This window comes from Lasioglossum baleicum, chromosome 1, assembly GCF_051020765.1.
Source record: "Lasioglossum baleicum chromosome 1, iyLasBale1, whole genome shotgun sequence".
NCBI classification, from domain to species: domain Eukaryota; kingdom Metazoa; phylum Arthropoda; class Insecta; order Hymenoptera; family Halictidae; genus Lasioglossum; species Lasioglossum baleicum.
Genome location: NC_134929.1, coordinates 18421241 through 18436612, shown reverse-complemented (window position 1 = coordinate 18436612; position 15372 = coordinate 18421241). Strand labels below are relative to the sequence as shown.

At 34.6% G+C, this 15372-nt stretch overlaps 4 protein-coding genes across 15 annotated transcripts in view; 2 read left to right on the top strand and 2 right to left on the bottom strand.

Moving 5' to 3' along the window:
* The window catches only part of Rad17 (Rad17 checkpoint clamp loader component), a 54946-nt gene extending 51966 nt beyond the window's left edge, over positions 1-2980 (bottom strand). For 3 of the 4 annotated variants that reach the window (XR_013008940.1, XR_013008938.1, XR_013008939.1), the window contains exons 1-9: positions 2839-2980; positions 2153-2552; positions 1893-2049; positions 1490-1612; positions 1239-1417; positions 1081-1170; positions 821-1011; positions 564-682; positions 246-397 (exon numbers count right to left, since the gene is read on the bottom strand). Coding sequence is in view for 1 of the 4 variants with exons in the window: in XM_076423098.1 (XP_076279213.1) it covers positions 286-397; positions 564-682; positions 821-1011; positions 1081-1170; positions 1239-1417; positions 1490-1612; positions 1893-2049; positions 2153-2552; positions 2839-2853 (1386 nt within the window). In the remaining 3 variants the exon portion in view is untranslated. Of the gene's footprint in view, positions 1-8; positions 398-563; positions 683-820; positions 1012-1080; positions 1171-1238; positions 1418-1489; positions 1613-1892; positions 2050-2152; positions 2553-2838 lie in introns of those variants that run through there. The other variant, XM_076423098.1, reaches the window with a different exon arrangement.
* Positions 2981-3051: 71 nt separating this feature from the next.
* On the top strand, positions 3052-5260 carry Rnh1 (ribonuclease H1). 7 transcript variants are annotated; one of them, XM_076423246.1, is made up of 7 exons: positions 3052-3186; positions 3853-4005; positions 4090-4290; positions 4361-4505; positions 4581-4711; positions 4786-5050; positions 5130-5260. In XM_076423246.1, the coding sequence occupies exons 2-7, from the start codon at positions 3905-3907 to the stop codon at positions 5208-5210; spliced, it is 924 nt and encodes a 307-aa protein (XP_076279361.1). In that variant the 5' UTR covers positions 3052-3186; positions 3853-3904; the 3' UTR covers positions 5211-5260. The 7 variants fall into 7 exon arrangements, with proteins under 7 accessions (XP_076279361.1, XP_076279353.1, XP_076279321.1 ...); XM_076423238.1 differs by having other exon boundaries at positions 3091-3245; XM_076423206.1 differs by having other exon boundaries at positions 3158-3301.
* A 1213-nt stretch (positions 5261-6473) lies between these two features.
* Positions 6474-7191, top strand: Rps21 (ribosomal protein S21). The gene is made up of 4 exons (XM_076423402.1): positions 6474-6575; positions 6664-6721; positions 6861-6996; positions 7076-7191. The coding sequence occupies exons 2-4, from the start codon at positions 6672-6674 to the stop codon at positions 7139-7141; spliced, it is 252 nt and encodes an 83-aa protein (XP_076279517.1). The 5' UTR covers positions 6474-6575; positions 6664-6671; the 3' UTR covers positions 7142-7191.
* Positions 7192-7568: 377 nt separating this feature from the next.
* Positions 7569-15090, bottom strand: Tbc1d8-9 (TBC1 domain family member 8/9). Of its 3 annotated transcripts, none has more exons than XM_076422972.1 (18): positions 14853-15090; positions 13726-13892; positions 13462-13635; positions 13290-13386; positions 13030-13219; positions 12839-12972; positions 12563-12767; positions 12173-12378; positions 11812-12101; positions 11540-11743; positions 10840-11171; positions 10503-10658; positions 10249-10434; positions 9950-10138; positions 9600-9762; positions 9177-9509; positions 8656-8777; positions 7569-8597 (listed from the first exon to the last, which is right to left on the bottom strand). In XM_076422972.1, the coding sequence occupies exons 1-18, from the start codon at positions 14894-14896 to the stop codon at positions 8379-8381; spliced, it is 3411 nt and encodes a 1136-aa protein (XP_076279087.1). In that variant the 5' UTR covers positions 14897-15090; the 3' UTR covers positions 7569-8378. The 3 variants fall into 3 exon arrangements, with proteins under 3 accessions (XP_076279087.1, XP_076279097.1, XP_076279080.1); XM_076422982.1 differs by having other exon boundaries at positions 11812-12089; XM_076422965.1 differs by having other exon boundaries at positions 11812-12104; positions 14853-15089.
* Between the last annotated feature and the right edge of the window lie 282 nt (positions 15091-15372).

Here is a 15372-nt window from a genome sequence, read left to right as displayed (position 1 = left end):
CTCGCATAATATATTTATTCTTTTCGCGTTAAAAGTAAGTAATTGTACAGAATAACATATTATTGCAAATATTGAGCAACGAATACGAAGACTGCTGTAACAGCATATGAAACAACTGTTTAAAATCATGATTAAAATTATTCGAGAAGCGAATTTATTCTAAAATCTTTTACGTCGCGCATTTTGTCTTGATATTATGTTTCTGCTAATACAAGTAAAAAAATATTTTTTAAATATGTACATACATTAGAGCTTCCTTCTTTGAGATTTCAGTTTCCATAGAATTTATTCGATAATTGATTCCATGTCAACGTCAAGCAATTCCTCCATGGGTTTTGGCTTCGAATTAATGATGGACTCATACCATCGAACTTCAGCAGCTGCTAAACACCTCTGCCTGTATATATACATAAAGAAAAAAATTAGTTTACAGCTCTATGCTATCGTATTCGTAATCATTTTTATATAGATTCGAAACACGACACTGTGTTAACAAGTTTTGTTAATATTTATGCCGCTATTATATGACGCTGCTACTATATTTTAAAACTTATAATACTAACATCTCGGTTCGTATACTTGGTGGTTTTCTTACGGGATTCCAACCGGAAATTGGTTTTTCATTGGTCACCATTACACCTCGAGTGCAGAAAGATAATGTAACTTTAGTTAAATTCACATCCTGAAAACATTTGTATAAAATTTCTTGGAAATAACTTAATGTAATTTATGCGTAATAATATATTATTCTTCGTCAATACTTTATAAAGCGGAATGTAAAAGACTGTATAATTAAATATAACGAAAATAACAAACGTACACGCCATTCAGAATTTAATGTGTCTGCTACGCTCAAAATATTCGCACAGGCATTCACCTCCTCGATTCCTCTCATAGTGTTTAAATAATTTTCCTGCAAAAAGTTCAAGAACACTGTCGCTTGCGATTGGAAATACGACGCGATGTCGTCGGGATCATAGACGAACTTCCAAGAATCTCCATTTTGAACCTCTACAAAAAATTTGTCATTGTAAAAATTAATTCTTCATAGTTCATTGTTCTATGTATAGGAATATTTACTTTTTGGATTAATTACCCGTCCAACGCCGTGCAAAAGCCCCAAACTTTCTTCCCGATTAGTACATTTATTTTCTTGTCGTTCCTCGGGAACTAATAAACATAGCATCACAACATAGTGTTCAGAAATGAACTAGATTCGTCTAATTAATTATACACACCTTTCAGCGAAATAAATATAAGATTAATGACTGCGTTTCTGATATCTCCTATACTATTGGACAGTATTTCATCAATTTTATCTTGCGAGACACACAAAATGTGACCAGCAATTGAATTTAGAATGTCTCCGATTCGTTTTAATGCATTCTTCATCGCAGCTTGTGTTACAGGATTTATGCTAAATTACGAAGAAGTTATATTATAATGGACGAAATATTTAGAATTGATTCGAAATAATAGATATACTCACTTGATTAAATCTATAGCAAACTTTTCTCTTATATTAGGTGGAAATAATTTTTGCAGCAAGCTCGAACTTCCTATCTCTGTGCAAACGAAAACTATAGGTTCTCTCCCCATTTCATAGTACTTCCTAAAATTAAAATGCAATCCCTTCATTGTAAATCATTCTAAATGCATTCCGAATACAATCGTATTACTATTAACACTAAAACTACTAAGCATAAAAGTGAGAAGATTGAGTTTACTCAAAACTTTGTCCAGTTTTCATTGTAATATGCGATTAAATAAAAAAATCATTTCCTATAATTATAATTTCAACAATTTTCAAATAGAAAACAAGTCATTCAACCATGATAGTTTCAGTGTTAAATAGAAAACATGTAAAGGAAATATAGAAAATTATTGCTTACTCCAAGAGAGAAGCGAAACTGTCTTTGTTTTCGATATAGACATTCGGGAAGTCCTTTACAAGAAGAAGACGACTGTGATAAGTACTTAAAACCGAACTGTACCGAGTAGCCCTAATTAAAAACTCTTCGAACCTGTCGCCTTGTCTCATTATCCTATCTGAAAATTAATTATTATTTCTTACTCTTATTTCTGAAGGCATACAATCATTGATTTCTAATGAAATATTATTTAATGTATTTTATATGTGGAAAATAATTACTATTTTCATCCATTGCCTGATCGATGGGAGTAATCCACTCCGTAACATTGAACCCATTTTCCTTGGCAAGTACTCTAATCGCTGCTGTCTTCCCGCAACCAGATGAACCGGATAGAACTAATACAGAAGGTTTGCCCTTCTGAACTTTGTATTGGAACCAGTCTGCAATCTCTTGTCGCTTTTGTCTACTAACGACTAATTCAGCAGACTTTTTTGGTTCGCAAGCTTCCAATAATGTAGACAGACTGCTGGTACACTTTTTCTTAGGAGTTATCTCATAAGTTGTAGTAACATCCGATGTAGTCCTTTCTAACGATTCTAACGAATTCCGTTTCTTCGCAACTGGCGATTTTTTGGCAGGTTCGAAATCGAACGATGGCATGAGCCAACTACTGTTTTTCTAATAACACACAAAGTAAATTTGATTAGCAAGTAGTGCGATAATAAATATTAGACAGCGAATTTTATGCAGTTATTACAAAAACGAATAATTGCGATTTAAAACGTAAAAACATTAGAGGAATTGAAAAATATTGTTGTATTATTTAAACGTATTACGATAGGAGATAAATTTCTATTTCGCTTCAGTTTGTTGCAATTCATATAGAAAATGTTCATTTTGCATTAAGATCCGCTCTCTAGTAATAAATAACAATATTGTCACTATAAATTTTGTAAAAACGTACCTTTGAATCAGCCATATTATTATAACGTTCTGTTTCAAATTATTTCAAACCAAAATGCACACTATCATAACCAGATTAACTTCTGCATGAATTAATAATCGAAACAAGAATCTTCAATTCATAATAGATAATCATTATTGCATGTTTTTAATCAATTTCACAGAACAACGTAAATAAGATATAAGTCAACTTGTATACAACTTTGTATGTACAATCATTTTGTTTTGTGTGAATGACGTAACGCGTTATTGACAGGTGACCGTTGATGGTTAAATATGCAATGAAATTGTTATTCAAGGGCTAAAAAAGTTGGTGGCTGTCTACTGGAGAATCTTCTCTGTCGACACAGTTAGAAATTATTTACAGATATATATTTATGCAAGCTCCACGAATGTTGTAATACACGTGTATGTAATATAGCAGACGACAGTCATCCATGTACTGATGTACTAAAAGAATCTGTGTAAATATGTAGTAAATTAACGGGTTTTCAAATTAGAAATATATAATCGCCATTCGATGTATTTTAGTGGTGCCTTTCCAATAACCCTCAAATGTATATAAGTAATTAGTATTTGATTTTTTTTCATTATTTAGTTTGCAATTTAGCATCATAGAGGACTCTCTTACTGTAAGAGTCTTACAGAATGTGCTGTGTTTACATTGTTCACAGTTTACAGTTTACATCATTGAGAACAGTAAAAAATGATATCTGAATGTTTCTTACGAATTATGTGTGTTGTATATTTATTTGTTTAGAATGCATATGTTTGTAAATTGCAACAAATATTATCGTTCTAGATTGTCTAGATGCATTAGCATTATTATTATTAATATTCAGTAATATTGACGCGCCAGTAAAAACTTGGAATATCACTGAGAAATTAATATATGTATTTCATTCTTTTTTAGAAAATGAACTATGTTAAGATTTTCGAAAATAAACTCCTAATTATTTCGTTGTTTCAATGTTCAGTCATAATGACTCTCTCACTTCTGGTTTCCCCTTTCCAGATAAACACAGCATCTACAAATAATTGTGTCTTCAAATAGTAAAAGCGATTATATGCTGATAATACAAGTGTGTCGCCTGCTGAAATTTCTAAACATGCCAGCAACATATTACGCAGTTGCCAAAGGTCTCAAACCTGGTATATATGGGAGTTGGTAATACATATTTATTTTTGTTACTGTATATTATAATTAACTCTTTTTATATAAATTATATGTAATCTTTCTATCCTTTATAAGGGATGAATGTAAAGCCCAAATTCACGAATTCTCTGGTGCCGTATTTAAAAAGTTCCCATCCCAAGAAGCAGCTCAAACTTTCATTAGGGAAAAGACAAGCTCTAGCAAGGAAAAAGTAAATTCTACCAATGAAAAGACAACTTCTACCAAGAAAAATAAGAAAAGCACTCAAAACCTTGAAATCGTACCATATCCAACAAGGTAAAGGTATAGTAGACACTGGTTAATGATTATAACATAAAACTGTAATTTCAATTTTTAACTTGTTCAGGGAACTACCTTGTATACATGTGCCTGTCAAACAGAAATTTTCTGCTAAGAGGTCTAAATTGGTAGATATCAGTGAAATTCCATCTGCAAAGAGGACTAAACTGATAGATATCAGTGAAATTCCATCTTCTACATCCAGCGTGAAAGTGAAAATACCTATTAATACATATTATATAGTTGTTCTAATTGCATTTGTATATCTATCCTAGAATTTATTCCAGAAATCGTCCTCAGGATTTATGATTGACAGCGATGGTTATGTGAATGTATATACCGATGGAGCATGTAGTTCAAACGGTTACAAGAATGCAATAGCAGGCATAGGCGTCTGGTTTGGCGAAGATCATCCCCTGTATAACTGCATTACTCTATTTCTCCAATATTATAAATCTATAACTGCAATATTTTATTTCTCTATAATTACAGAAATGTATCTGCACTTGTTGTCGGTAGACAAACCAACAATAATGCAGAAATTCAGGCTGTGACTATGGCTGCGAGAAAAGCAAAAGAGGCAGGTGTAAAAAAACTGAAAATTATCACAGACTCAAAGTTCCTAATCACATGCATAACTCAATGGATGCCAAACTGGAAGAAAAATGGATGGAAAACAGCGAAAAAAGATCCTGTTCTAAATAAAGTTGAATTATTAGAAATGGAGGAGGCACTGAAGTCTTTAACCATAGCTTGGGTACGAGCAACATTACAGTCACTTTATAAATACATTATACTAATTTTTAGTTTAATCTATTCGTGATATAATATTACAGAAACATGTTAATGGACACGTTGGAATACATGGGAATGAGATGGCTGATAAATTAGCAAGAGAAGGCTGTAAAAAAGTATAAAAATATTTATTGCATAAACTATATATAATACAAATATGTTTTATATAACAGTTGTAACGTGTTATTTATTTCCCTTAAAAGAGTACAATATATTTTTTTATTGTGTTCTCTAATAAACAATCAGTAGAATGGAAAAAGCTATACGAAAAAGTACATATTCATTCTTCTAAATACGTATCGAATTTTTCTTTGTTAATGTTTAAATATGCAGAATTTTAATTAGAATTTAATGCTTCTTCAGAATTCTCTGAAGCGTCTTTGTCCTTTGATTGCTGACGTATCTGTTTCAGAAGAATATATATATCTTCCGGTGATATGTGTAATGTCAGAAGTTCCATTATTATACTGAAAGAACAACGTATTACATTTCTTTATACTTTAATATTAGTACTTATAACAATATTTTTCAGAGTTTTACCGATGGACTCTCGGAACTGCTGAAATTCCTGCTAATTCTGCCATAGCCATTAATTCTACTTGATGGGCCTGTGGCAATGACATTTTATCCATTAAATACGTGGAACGGTATACAATTATAATGTTTCTCACAGAGAATTTCTTCTTCCATGAAGATACCGTAAAGACGTATATTTAGACAAATATTGTTTTGACAACTCACGAGGTTATGTCTACTTTGGGTATCGAACGCAAATGATTCATGCCGCATTCCTTATAAGATAGAATGCAAATTCCGGCAAGAATCATTTATTCTGTTCGAACGACAGTACCGTGCCATTTTACAATTCATCACTGATAAACAGGGGCGCCTCTTGTGACAGCATTATGAAGCCCATTGCCAGTTATAGACGGCGCCACCATACATTTCCACTGTTGAAATAACAGAACATGATTATTTCAATGATTTTTTAATATTTTTCGTTACGAAAATAACAACTATTATCTGTTCAACGGTAAAAGTAAAACAACGAGTCTAACAAATATGTACTTACTCTTTACGTGCTCTTTACTCTCTACCTATGTAGGTATACAGGGTGAATCACGAATCGTGATACAAATCGTAAAAAATTGTATAGTGTATTTGCAAAAAATTGAAGGTGACCTTGAAAAATCATGAAAAAAAGAGTTGACGAAAAATTTGCTATAATCACGTGAAAGCTTTCTTGAAACCATGCTATATCTGATGAGAACACTTTCGATTGGACTGCTAATAACAGAGATTATTCACGATTGTTTACGATTCCTGGTTCACCCTGTATAGGTATAGGGATAACAGTATTTAGGGACTGTTTTCAAGCAGCGACTAATGTTGGTACTCGTATTTCCTTTACGACATATCCGCAGCCTGACTGGAAAAAGTTCTTTACCTTCGGTAGCCATTTTACGGTATACACTTGCCAAATTAAAGTGAGCAGAAATATGTCAATTTAATGAAGTTTAGTTTGTTACTTTCATGCAGTATGGTGAAAACTTTATATTTTAATGTTTGTTGCAGCCGGCAGAATGGAAAACGACAACGGAGATGTTGTTGACTTGTACATCCCAAGGAAATGGTAAGCGGTACACGTGGGTTATACTCGTTGTTATGAATCGAAACAGCAACGTGTTTCTTTTTCACTTAAAATCATTGAGCATTATAAAAAATGAATTTCAAACATTTAAGTAATGTGTAAATAACATTTGTATCAACAGCTCGTCCAGTAATCGTATCATCCACGCTAAGGATCATGCTTCCATTCAGTTGAGCATAGCCGATGTTGACCCGGAAACTGGACGCATGACTGATGCACAAAAGATGTATGCGATTTGTGGAGCTATCAGACGTATGGTACGTGAATTTTTACATCTATCATACAAACTACAGTTTTCGATTTCATGTACGAATAATTCTTTGAAATTTCTTTCAGGGTGAATCCGATGATTGCTTGGTACGTCTTGCGAAAAACGATGGCATTTTACCGAAAAACTTTTGATGTAAGATTATTATTATACTCTTCCAATAAAATTAGAAAAACCTAAACAATGCCAATACTATTTTAACTACCATTCTGACTATATAATTAGTTATAATAGATTTATTGTATATACTATATTTATTATATGATTTGTACACACATTTGGACATACGAAATGACTTTTTGTATATATATACATATATATTGTTCACAAAGGAAGTTTTTCGAGTAGTTTGATGCTTCAATTTTTGCGAAGCATAATGTCAGTTATATAAAAATAAAAATTATGTTCAAGAAGAAACTATAATCTCAAGTATCAATAGTCAACTGCGTTCAAACAAAGCATTCATAAATATTTTATAATACTCTGAGTTGTGTACGAGTTAGAAAAATCTGTTGAACATTTGAAAAAGTTAGTTTAATTATTGTTACGAGATAGCATATATAATTATAAATGCAGCGTCGATTTATTATAATAAAGTTTTAACATTCTCGTTTGTTATACACATATTTCATATATCTGTTTTTTTTTCGAAATCTCAAGTATACAAGATAAACATACAAGATTAAATAATACGCCTAATTAACTGACGACGTAAATTTTGTGCATATACATATATATATATATATATATATATCATTCATATCATAATCGAGGAATTATCGTGTATTATAAACACTTAACAATTTAGTACTAAAAAATATGTTTGCTGTGTTAGTATCAACTGGTGGGAACTTGCTTATCATGCACGAGCAATCTGTAGAAAGTTAATCGGAATGCGTTTAATATATTTACCCTGAGTAATATTCACTCATTCCTCCAATTTCAATGCATACATCGCTACTGTTGTAGGCCAATCAATTCATTCATGTCTTTCAAGAAATCAAAATGTATCCCTTAATCGCTCCGCAATTTGCCTGCGCAAAATAAACTGGTATATATATCGTATTAATAATTATTTCTACTGAATAGGAATATTGTAGGCCTAAATAATTGGACGTCTTCAATGTTCACGGTTTTGTTTTTTTTTCAAGGCGAATGAGAAATTACTCTCATTTTTTTTCGTTTACGACAGCACTTTTTCACGTTGCCAATCTGTTCCTCGAATAAACAATGATTTCTAGATTCACGACAAATGTAAAAATTTCCTTAGGAAATGAAATCGCTGGTCAATTATCCAAGGCAATCTATCACTTTATAAATTTTTATGTATATATCTTACACTTATGTTCGTACACAGGCCAGGTCTGTGTATCATACATTTAACACGGGCGTGTCCGATAGGGAATGAACACGATTAAATCTACGGTTCTTTAGCGTTGCGATCGCATCGGTAAGATCTGCTCGTTTACTAAAAAAATCTACAATCGCGTGACCTGTTAAGGCAGATGCCAGGAACTGTTCGACGCTTATTGACCATTCTGGATCGGTGGAGGACGTTACGTTGGATGGGTTTCCATTTCGATCATGCGACTAGAAAAATAACACGCGTGTTACATATTAGAAAAGAATTCGTTTACTAACAACGTACCCGTTCGGAGGACGAGGGCGATTGCTGGGCAGCCGTGGCAGCTAAAAGCAAGCTATCCTCAGACTCATCTCGGTCGACATAAAACTTTTTACCAACGTCGCCTAATTGAAGTAAAAGAGTACCTGCATTCAACAAAAAATACTTTCTTATTTCAGAACCCGATGTTTTATCACCGACTATTTAGGTATAAGGATAGACCCATAGTAAAGTCGCGATTTAGCTCCCATCGCCTGTTCCGAGCGCGGACAGAGATCGTGTAGGAAAACTGCGTCGCAAGTACAGGGTGTCACAAAATTATATGTCGCGGACACCATAGCACGATTCGACACCCCCGATTTAGTCGAAAATGACGAAGGAACCCCCTGCAAAATTGACCTTGAACGTGAAAAACAAGGTAAACTAAAATACCAATGGTAATGCAGTTACATGACAAAAATGGGCCACAAAAACACATTGGATGATAGGTCTATCTTTATACCTTGTGGTTTTATCATCAACAAGTATAGCTGCATGCAAGTTACCTATAGAGGCTATACAATGATAAGTTTCTTGTTCTTCTGGTTGTGCGGGAAACATGTCGTACAGAGTTTTCCATAACGCTATGAAGTGTCCCTGGGACATTTTTGGCACAACTTTTAAATCCAAGGGACTGTCTTTCGACGTGATCATGGAACGTAAGCTACCCATGCTTTGAATCTCCCACGATTGGTCTTGCTGACTGTTCAAGCTTATCGAACGAGACAAAGAACCTGCTGACGGCTCCTCTGCCAGACTCACTGGCATTTCCAAGGAAGCGACACTTTGTTCCATACTGTCGAAGAAATCTGTTGCTTCCGCTGCTACTTCTGCTCCATCTAATATTTACATTTAAAAATTAGTTGTAATCTCTCTCTGGACTTCATTATATTTATGATTTATAAATCATTAATAAGAGAATTATTTACCAGATTGCACTGGCGATTCAAAATCAGCGGGTGTGAGCAATGGCGGTAAGTGGAGAGTGTACAAAAGTTTCAACCTTTGCGTCAAGTCAGCTGTCGCTGTCATTCCGATAGCTTGTACTAATTCTCGAAAGTTTAGCAAACCATCACGATTACGGTCCATCAACTGATAGTACAATAGTACTTATGAACATTTTCTGATATTTGCTTGATCTTATAATAATAAAATTCAGATACACGTAGATGTTAATTCTCTAATGCTTCAAACGATTCGGTTATCCTCATACATTCAAAATCATTGAAATTGTAAATATATAAAAGCTAATCGTATTACGAAAGCATGACTGACTTACACGGAACAACCGGGCTGACAAGGATTCAGCTTGACTACATTTTCCCCATGGAGATAGCCCGCCAAATAATATTCTGAATAACTCGAAGTCCACTTTGTATGCTTCGTAAGGAGGCTGTGTTGGGTCGTAGCGATCTGGTTCTGATTTCCGTTGACTCATCAGTTCTTCTCTTACCAAGCTTAGCAGATCCTGTATATAAAAGATCAGATCGTTTGGTCCAATTTTATAAAAGTTATTCTGTTTTAGAGGCTATTAAAATACTTTCGTGAGAAACTGTATAGGTATAGCTATTAGCATACCTGTAACTCTTCCATTGTCATGTACTTATCAACGATAACGCTTCTCAGTACGTTCTTTTCAATACCGTCTTCCAAACTCTGAACTACCCTAAGCCTGTGTTTCAAGCGAAGCCTTTCTATACCTCTGGTAGTCAAGGATCCGTATCTTGAGTACGCTTCGTATATTAAAGTTTGGACAGATATACTCTAGAATAAGTATACGATTAAATTAAGATAGAATAAGTCTTAGATTATTCAAGGCAACACATGCTCACCCTATTGGAAGTGGCACTGTCGACCGGTCTGGGCAATACAGGACCCTCATCGTTAAACACACCTCCTAGATAATCTGTTAACAACTGCATTGCTTCACCATCGTCACGACAATTAAGTAATTTATCTTGATTCCATTCCAGTACTGTCAATGCTATCTGGCACAGGAAGAAAGACCTGTTTACTTCAAATGTCTTCTTTTATGTACTTTATTTCTGTATTCGTTAGAAAGGATAACGATAAAGTTGAAAATTTCCTCAAGTAGAAATTAATTTTAAAGAAGAATATATATATATATATATATAAACATATGTGTGCATGTTCGTGAACATGTAATACCTGGAAGATTACTTTCGCCCCGTCATAAAAAAAGCAGTCCATTATATTGACCGCGCTGCTGGTCGGCATGACGCTTAAAAATATCGTCAAGAACCATGAAAGTGATATAACTTTGATTAGTCCAAGTTCCTGTAGCCTAGCGTGCAAAGTTGGTAAGTATTCAGCGGCCAGCTCTTCCAAGAGACCTTGGTCAACGAGAGCGCCGACTACTCTTCTGTCGTAATAATCGGGTAACAACGACTCGCACACGTTGCATAACTGCCAGAACGCAGATTCTTCCGAGCAGTAGATTAATAAGACAGAGGCTACTATGTTCATCGCTTGACAGTAGCCTGCGGAGAAGACGTTGGTCTTAGGATCGATTTTCTAATACAATAATTAGTAGACTGCGGATGTTAATGCAATTTTCAATTTTTGTAGACGAATTTTAAGAAAGTGGAATAAAATAGAATCTTATTTTCCGTGGCAGTATCCTTTTTAGATCCGAAAAATAAAAAATTTGTGCATCAATTGCTAGGCACAGGAGCTATATAACTATTTATATTTTTCATTAATAATTTTAATGTAGTGAAAATAATATATTAATGCTCTTTGTTTTTTGATCTGTTCACTGTTTTAAATTGCATCTACTCATTTTTGTTACAAATGCATCAAATCCGGAGTCTACTAATAATAATGTTAATAGATTCCCAGCATTTACCAATTTGTGGATTCTTCCAAGCATACGCAGAAAGCACTCGCCTCAACGCGCTGATACCGGTATCCGATTGAAATGCTGGATGTTCCGGTAACGATCTGTGTAAATCTCTTTCTATTTCCTCATTCGCTTGGCAAGACTTGCCGAGCGATTGGTTCACCAATGATTTATAAACACCGGGGTTCATTATCATTTCATTCAAAGCACCTAAGTATAAGAAAAAGATTACATTCTGTTGCGGAGACAATTATTTTGCTAAATATCATCTCTATTACCAGAAAATGTGAGCCAAACTTCTCCCCTGAGAGTCTGCGGTAAGCCCTGAATTATTAATGTTGCTGTCTCCGTCGTTCTGTACATAGTAATTCCTCTTCCAAATTCCGCGAAATGAAGCTCCCATTGTTTTTCTTTAGCTTCTTGTTTTAGCGCCGCTTCGCTGCTTAATGGTGCTTTGAATAATGTCATCAATGGTGGTTGTGGTTTCCATTTATTGGAGGGTTTAGCTTCGTCAGGTTTACCATCGTCTCGAGATGAACTGTTTTGGAACGGCAAACTGTCCGAGATACTTCTATTAAAATGTGAAAATTTCGATCAATAGCGGTGAATTTGATAATACGAGGGGAGTTGACAACTTACAAAGCCGACATTTTCGATCTTGATAATAGCTCAGATATTTTTTGGACGACGAAATCTCTGTCGTGGATCTGAGCGAACAAAAAGGACGATCGTGCCGTTGTCACTAAAATCGACTTATCTATCCCAGTACTGGACGACTGATTTTCAGCGGGTTCTATGAGCGTCACCTCCCTCAGAGGTACAACTACGCTCACCAATCCTCTTACCTAGAGTATAATAAATGTCATTGAATGGTATTATCTCTTAAAGGGACTTACTAGAGGTGTGTGAGATGGTCGGGACGGATCGAGAATTTTATTCGAGATCGAGACGGGTTCTCGAAAATTTTGGGATTCTTGAGAATCCCGGGTTCTCGCACAGCTCTAGCATTTGCACACGCCAAAGTATTACCCTGCTTTCGAAACAGAGGTAATTCTGCGATAGAAATATTTTCCCCCAAACATATCTCTTATTGTACGGTGTCCACAGAGTTGCATCGATGCTGCCATCCAACTTTTCACATCCTGGTAATCTAAACTGCAACCTGTACGCCTCGGAGTGCGCTCGTGCATCGAGATCACGTTTTAGGAAGGATGGTTTTTTAGGTACATTTTTACTGAAAATGGAAACTCTATTATGATCGGAGCAAATCAATTTCAATCACACGTAATAGGATAGCTTAAATACCTTAGCTTATGTAAGAGTTCTCTGTCTTCGTTGAAACCGCTCTTCTCGTCTATAAGTCTTTTCATAGCAATATTTGTAAGCTGTTCCATTAACGAGTATGTCTCCGATTTATGCACAAACATTGAAAAATAATGCTGAAAATAAATTGAAATATGAGAATGCAACGTTACAATTGTGTACATACGACTCACCTCTTTATTGTCTCTAGTTACAACTCGTATACTGTCAGGAAATAGGAGAGAATTGGTTTTGCCCAATTCGGTAATATCTGCCCATCTTATAATTAATTTCGTTTCTCTTGCTAAAATATATGCGTAAAAACACATATGATTTACCGACAAGTATAGCCATCCTTGTCTTGGAAAACGAGATTTCCAGTAACTGAGAAAGATAAACAATGCTGTAAAAAATTCTCTAAGCATAAAATAAAATTACTTTAATATATAAATACCTGCAGGAATAGTAATTGACCAATTTATCCTCCTTTGGTATACTAAAAAGTTGATGAAATTTAAAGGATGTGGTTTTAAATGATTCTGGATCCTCTTCTGCAAACAATTAAGCTTTCGTTAGAACCTTTCCTCATATACAAGATCTTTGGTTTGATATGTAATTGAATTTACCATCAGCAAATTGACAATCTGGAATACTGTTCGCAATAATAGACTGTATCTTGCAGCAAACGAATTCAGTTATTTCTTCTTCTGTGTCGAACGAAGTCAGAGTGTCCATCAAGTTTGTATGAAGCCATTCCCAATCTTTCAAGATTTCTTCATGTGTCAGAGAACATGCGACTTCTGCACGCAGTACAAGTATAATAAGATCAATACTAGCGAAACATGGAATTAGTAGACTTTTTTTAATTTGATGATTTCGGGTTGTCTTACCCCAATAAACTTCTGATGACGGTGTTTGGTGAAGTATCCTGAAGGGTGGGGGTTTAGTGTCGAGCACAATATCCAATGTTCCCACCAATATAGAGCCGAGACCTTTCGTTTTTCCATGCCCTTTACGACGTTGCAAAACAAAGTATACTGTTGCTTGTTCTGTAATCCTACACGATGAAAATAAAAGGAAAATAATTATTGGGTTGGAAGGAAATTCGTAGTGTTTTAAAATTAAAATTGAAAGTTAAAATTAAGATGTTTTGCGAAAATCGAGATGAAATTCAAAATTGTCGAAAAATTTAAAAAATTTACGATGTCAATATATGATTTCTTCTCCATTAAAACCATTAAGGGATGATACAACATTCAATTTAGTTTCTATTTCTTGCAATCAATGCAGACAATTTTTATTTTGCATAAGGATCTGCAGTCTACCATCTTATTGAATAAACCTATAAACATATAATTTAATCTTCGAATTTTAATTTAAAAACGCTACGAACTTTCGTTTCAATCCAATGCTTTTGAGGGATATCTCAATTTTTTAAAATTTGTAAATATCGTATTAACGAAAATTAATATCTATTTCACTTCTACCGTGAATTACTATCCGGCAGATAAACTTTCCGGTTAATCTGGCTTTTTAGATAATCTATGAAAATGAAAAATTCGATGTACGCATGTATCCGCAGTATTAATTTCGCTGACAATTCGTGAAAGCGGAAATGTTCCTTATCTATAATAATGTGTGCATCCCATACGGGACGCGTACTTTCGATTTCTGCGTCGCGTGTTATTATGAAAAAGTGCAAGACCGATTCGGTCAAGTTTCAAGCTTGTACAAAATTCTGTGTGGCAAGGCCGTTCGTACAACAACACGGAGTCTTGATTTCGATACTTTTATTCTGTAAACAAATAGCATCGACCGATAAATCGAAAAGCGATTTTCAAAAATCCACTCTTCCGTCGGGAACCAAGTGCGCAGGAGTTAGCGAGATGTTAATAAACAATAATCTACGAAAAACCGTTCGAATCTCGAAGCGAAGTTAATGTCAGCTGTGTTTGACACACGATGTAAACAGTAATTACAATAGTACGTCGAGCATTATGTCTACATATTAATTTACCAGAGAGCGTTTGCCAGTAGAACCTCTTGTGGCTTCACCCACATATTGACCACTGCTAATCCAGCACATATGGTATCAAGGTTACTAATTCAAACACACACTTTATCGAAAAAGTCAGAAAATTCGCTGGCTGGTCAGAAGCAGAAAAAATACTTGCCAAAGATAAACACCAACACGAACTCTACTACAAACCGTTTGTCGTCACTTGCGTTCAACCTGATAATTTCGTCACAAGTGCAAACCAAAATGTTACTATATTTCAGAAAGTCTGTTGTTGCGCGAACATAGCTACAATATCTGCAGCGTTGCCAAAAGAAATCGAAAATCGACTATTTTTTGGAGTACCCCGCATAATTTTGCAAAAATTTTTATTTCGATTTTGAAATATGAATGTATAACATGTGTGTATTGTATGTATATGTATACTGATGTATACCAATTACATATGAACCACGAATCGTGACCAGCAGAGATTGCTCTCAGTCCGATCAAAAATGTTTTTATGAGGTTTCAAAAGAGC

Excerpts from the sequence above, each read along its gene's own strand:
- Rps21 (XM_076423402.1), top strand. The coding sequence starts at position 6,672 with ATGGAAAACGACAACGGAGATGTTGTTGACTTGTACATCCCAAGGAAA. Across the intron at positions 6,722-6,860 it reads TTGTACATCCCAAGGAAATG|CTCGTCCAGTAATCGTATCA; the intron begins GTAAGCGGTACA and ends TTGTATCAACAG. Across the intron at positions 6,997-7,075 it reads GTGGAGCTATCAGACGTATG|GGTGAATCCGATGATTGCTT; the intron begins GTACGTGAATTT and ends AATTTCTTTCAG.
- Rnh1 (XM_076423246.1), top strand. The coding sequence starts at position 3,905 with ATGCTGATAATACAAGTGTGTCGCCTGCTGAAATTTCTAAACATGCCA. Across the intron at positions 4,506-4,580 it reads CTTCTACATCCAGCGTGAAA|AAATCGTCCTCAGGATTTAT; the intron begins GTGAAAATACCT and ends AATTTATTCCAG. Across the intron at positions 5,051-5,129 it reads AGTCTTTAACCATAGCTTGG|AAACATGTTAATGGACACGT; the intron begins GTACGAGCAACA and ends ATAATATTACAG.
- Tbc1d8-9 (XM_076422965.1), bottom strand. The coding sequence starts at position 14,896 with ATGTGGGTGAAGCCACAAGAGGTTCTACTGGCAAACGCTCTCTG. Across the intron at positions 12,105-12,172 it reads AGATCGAAAATGTCGGCTTT|AAGTATCTCGGACAGTTTGC; the intron begins GTAAGTTGTCAA and ends ACATTTTAATAG. Across the intron at positions 9,510-9,599 it reads TGAATCGCCAGTGCAATCTG|ATGGAGCAGAAGTAGCAGCG; the intron begins GTAAATAATTCT and ends TGTAAATATTAG.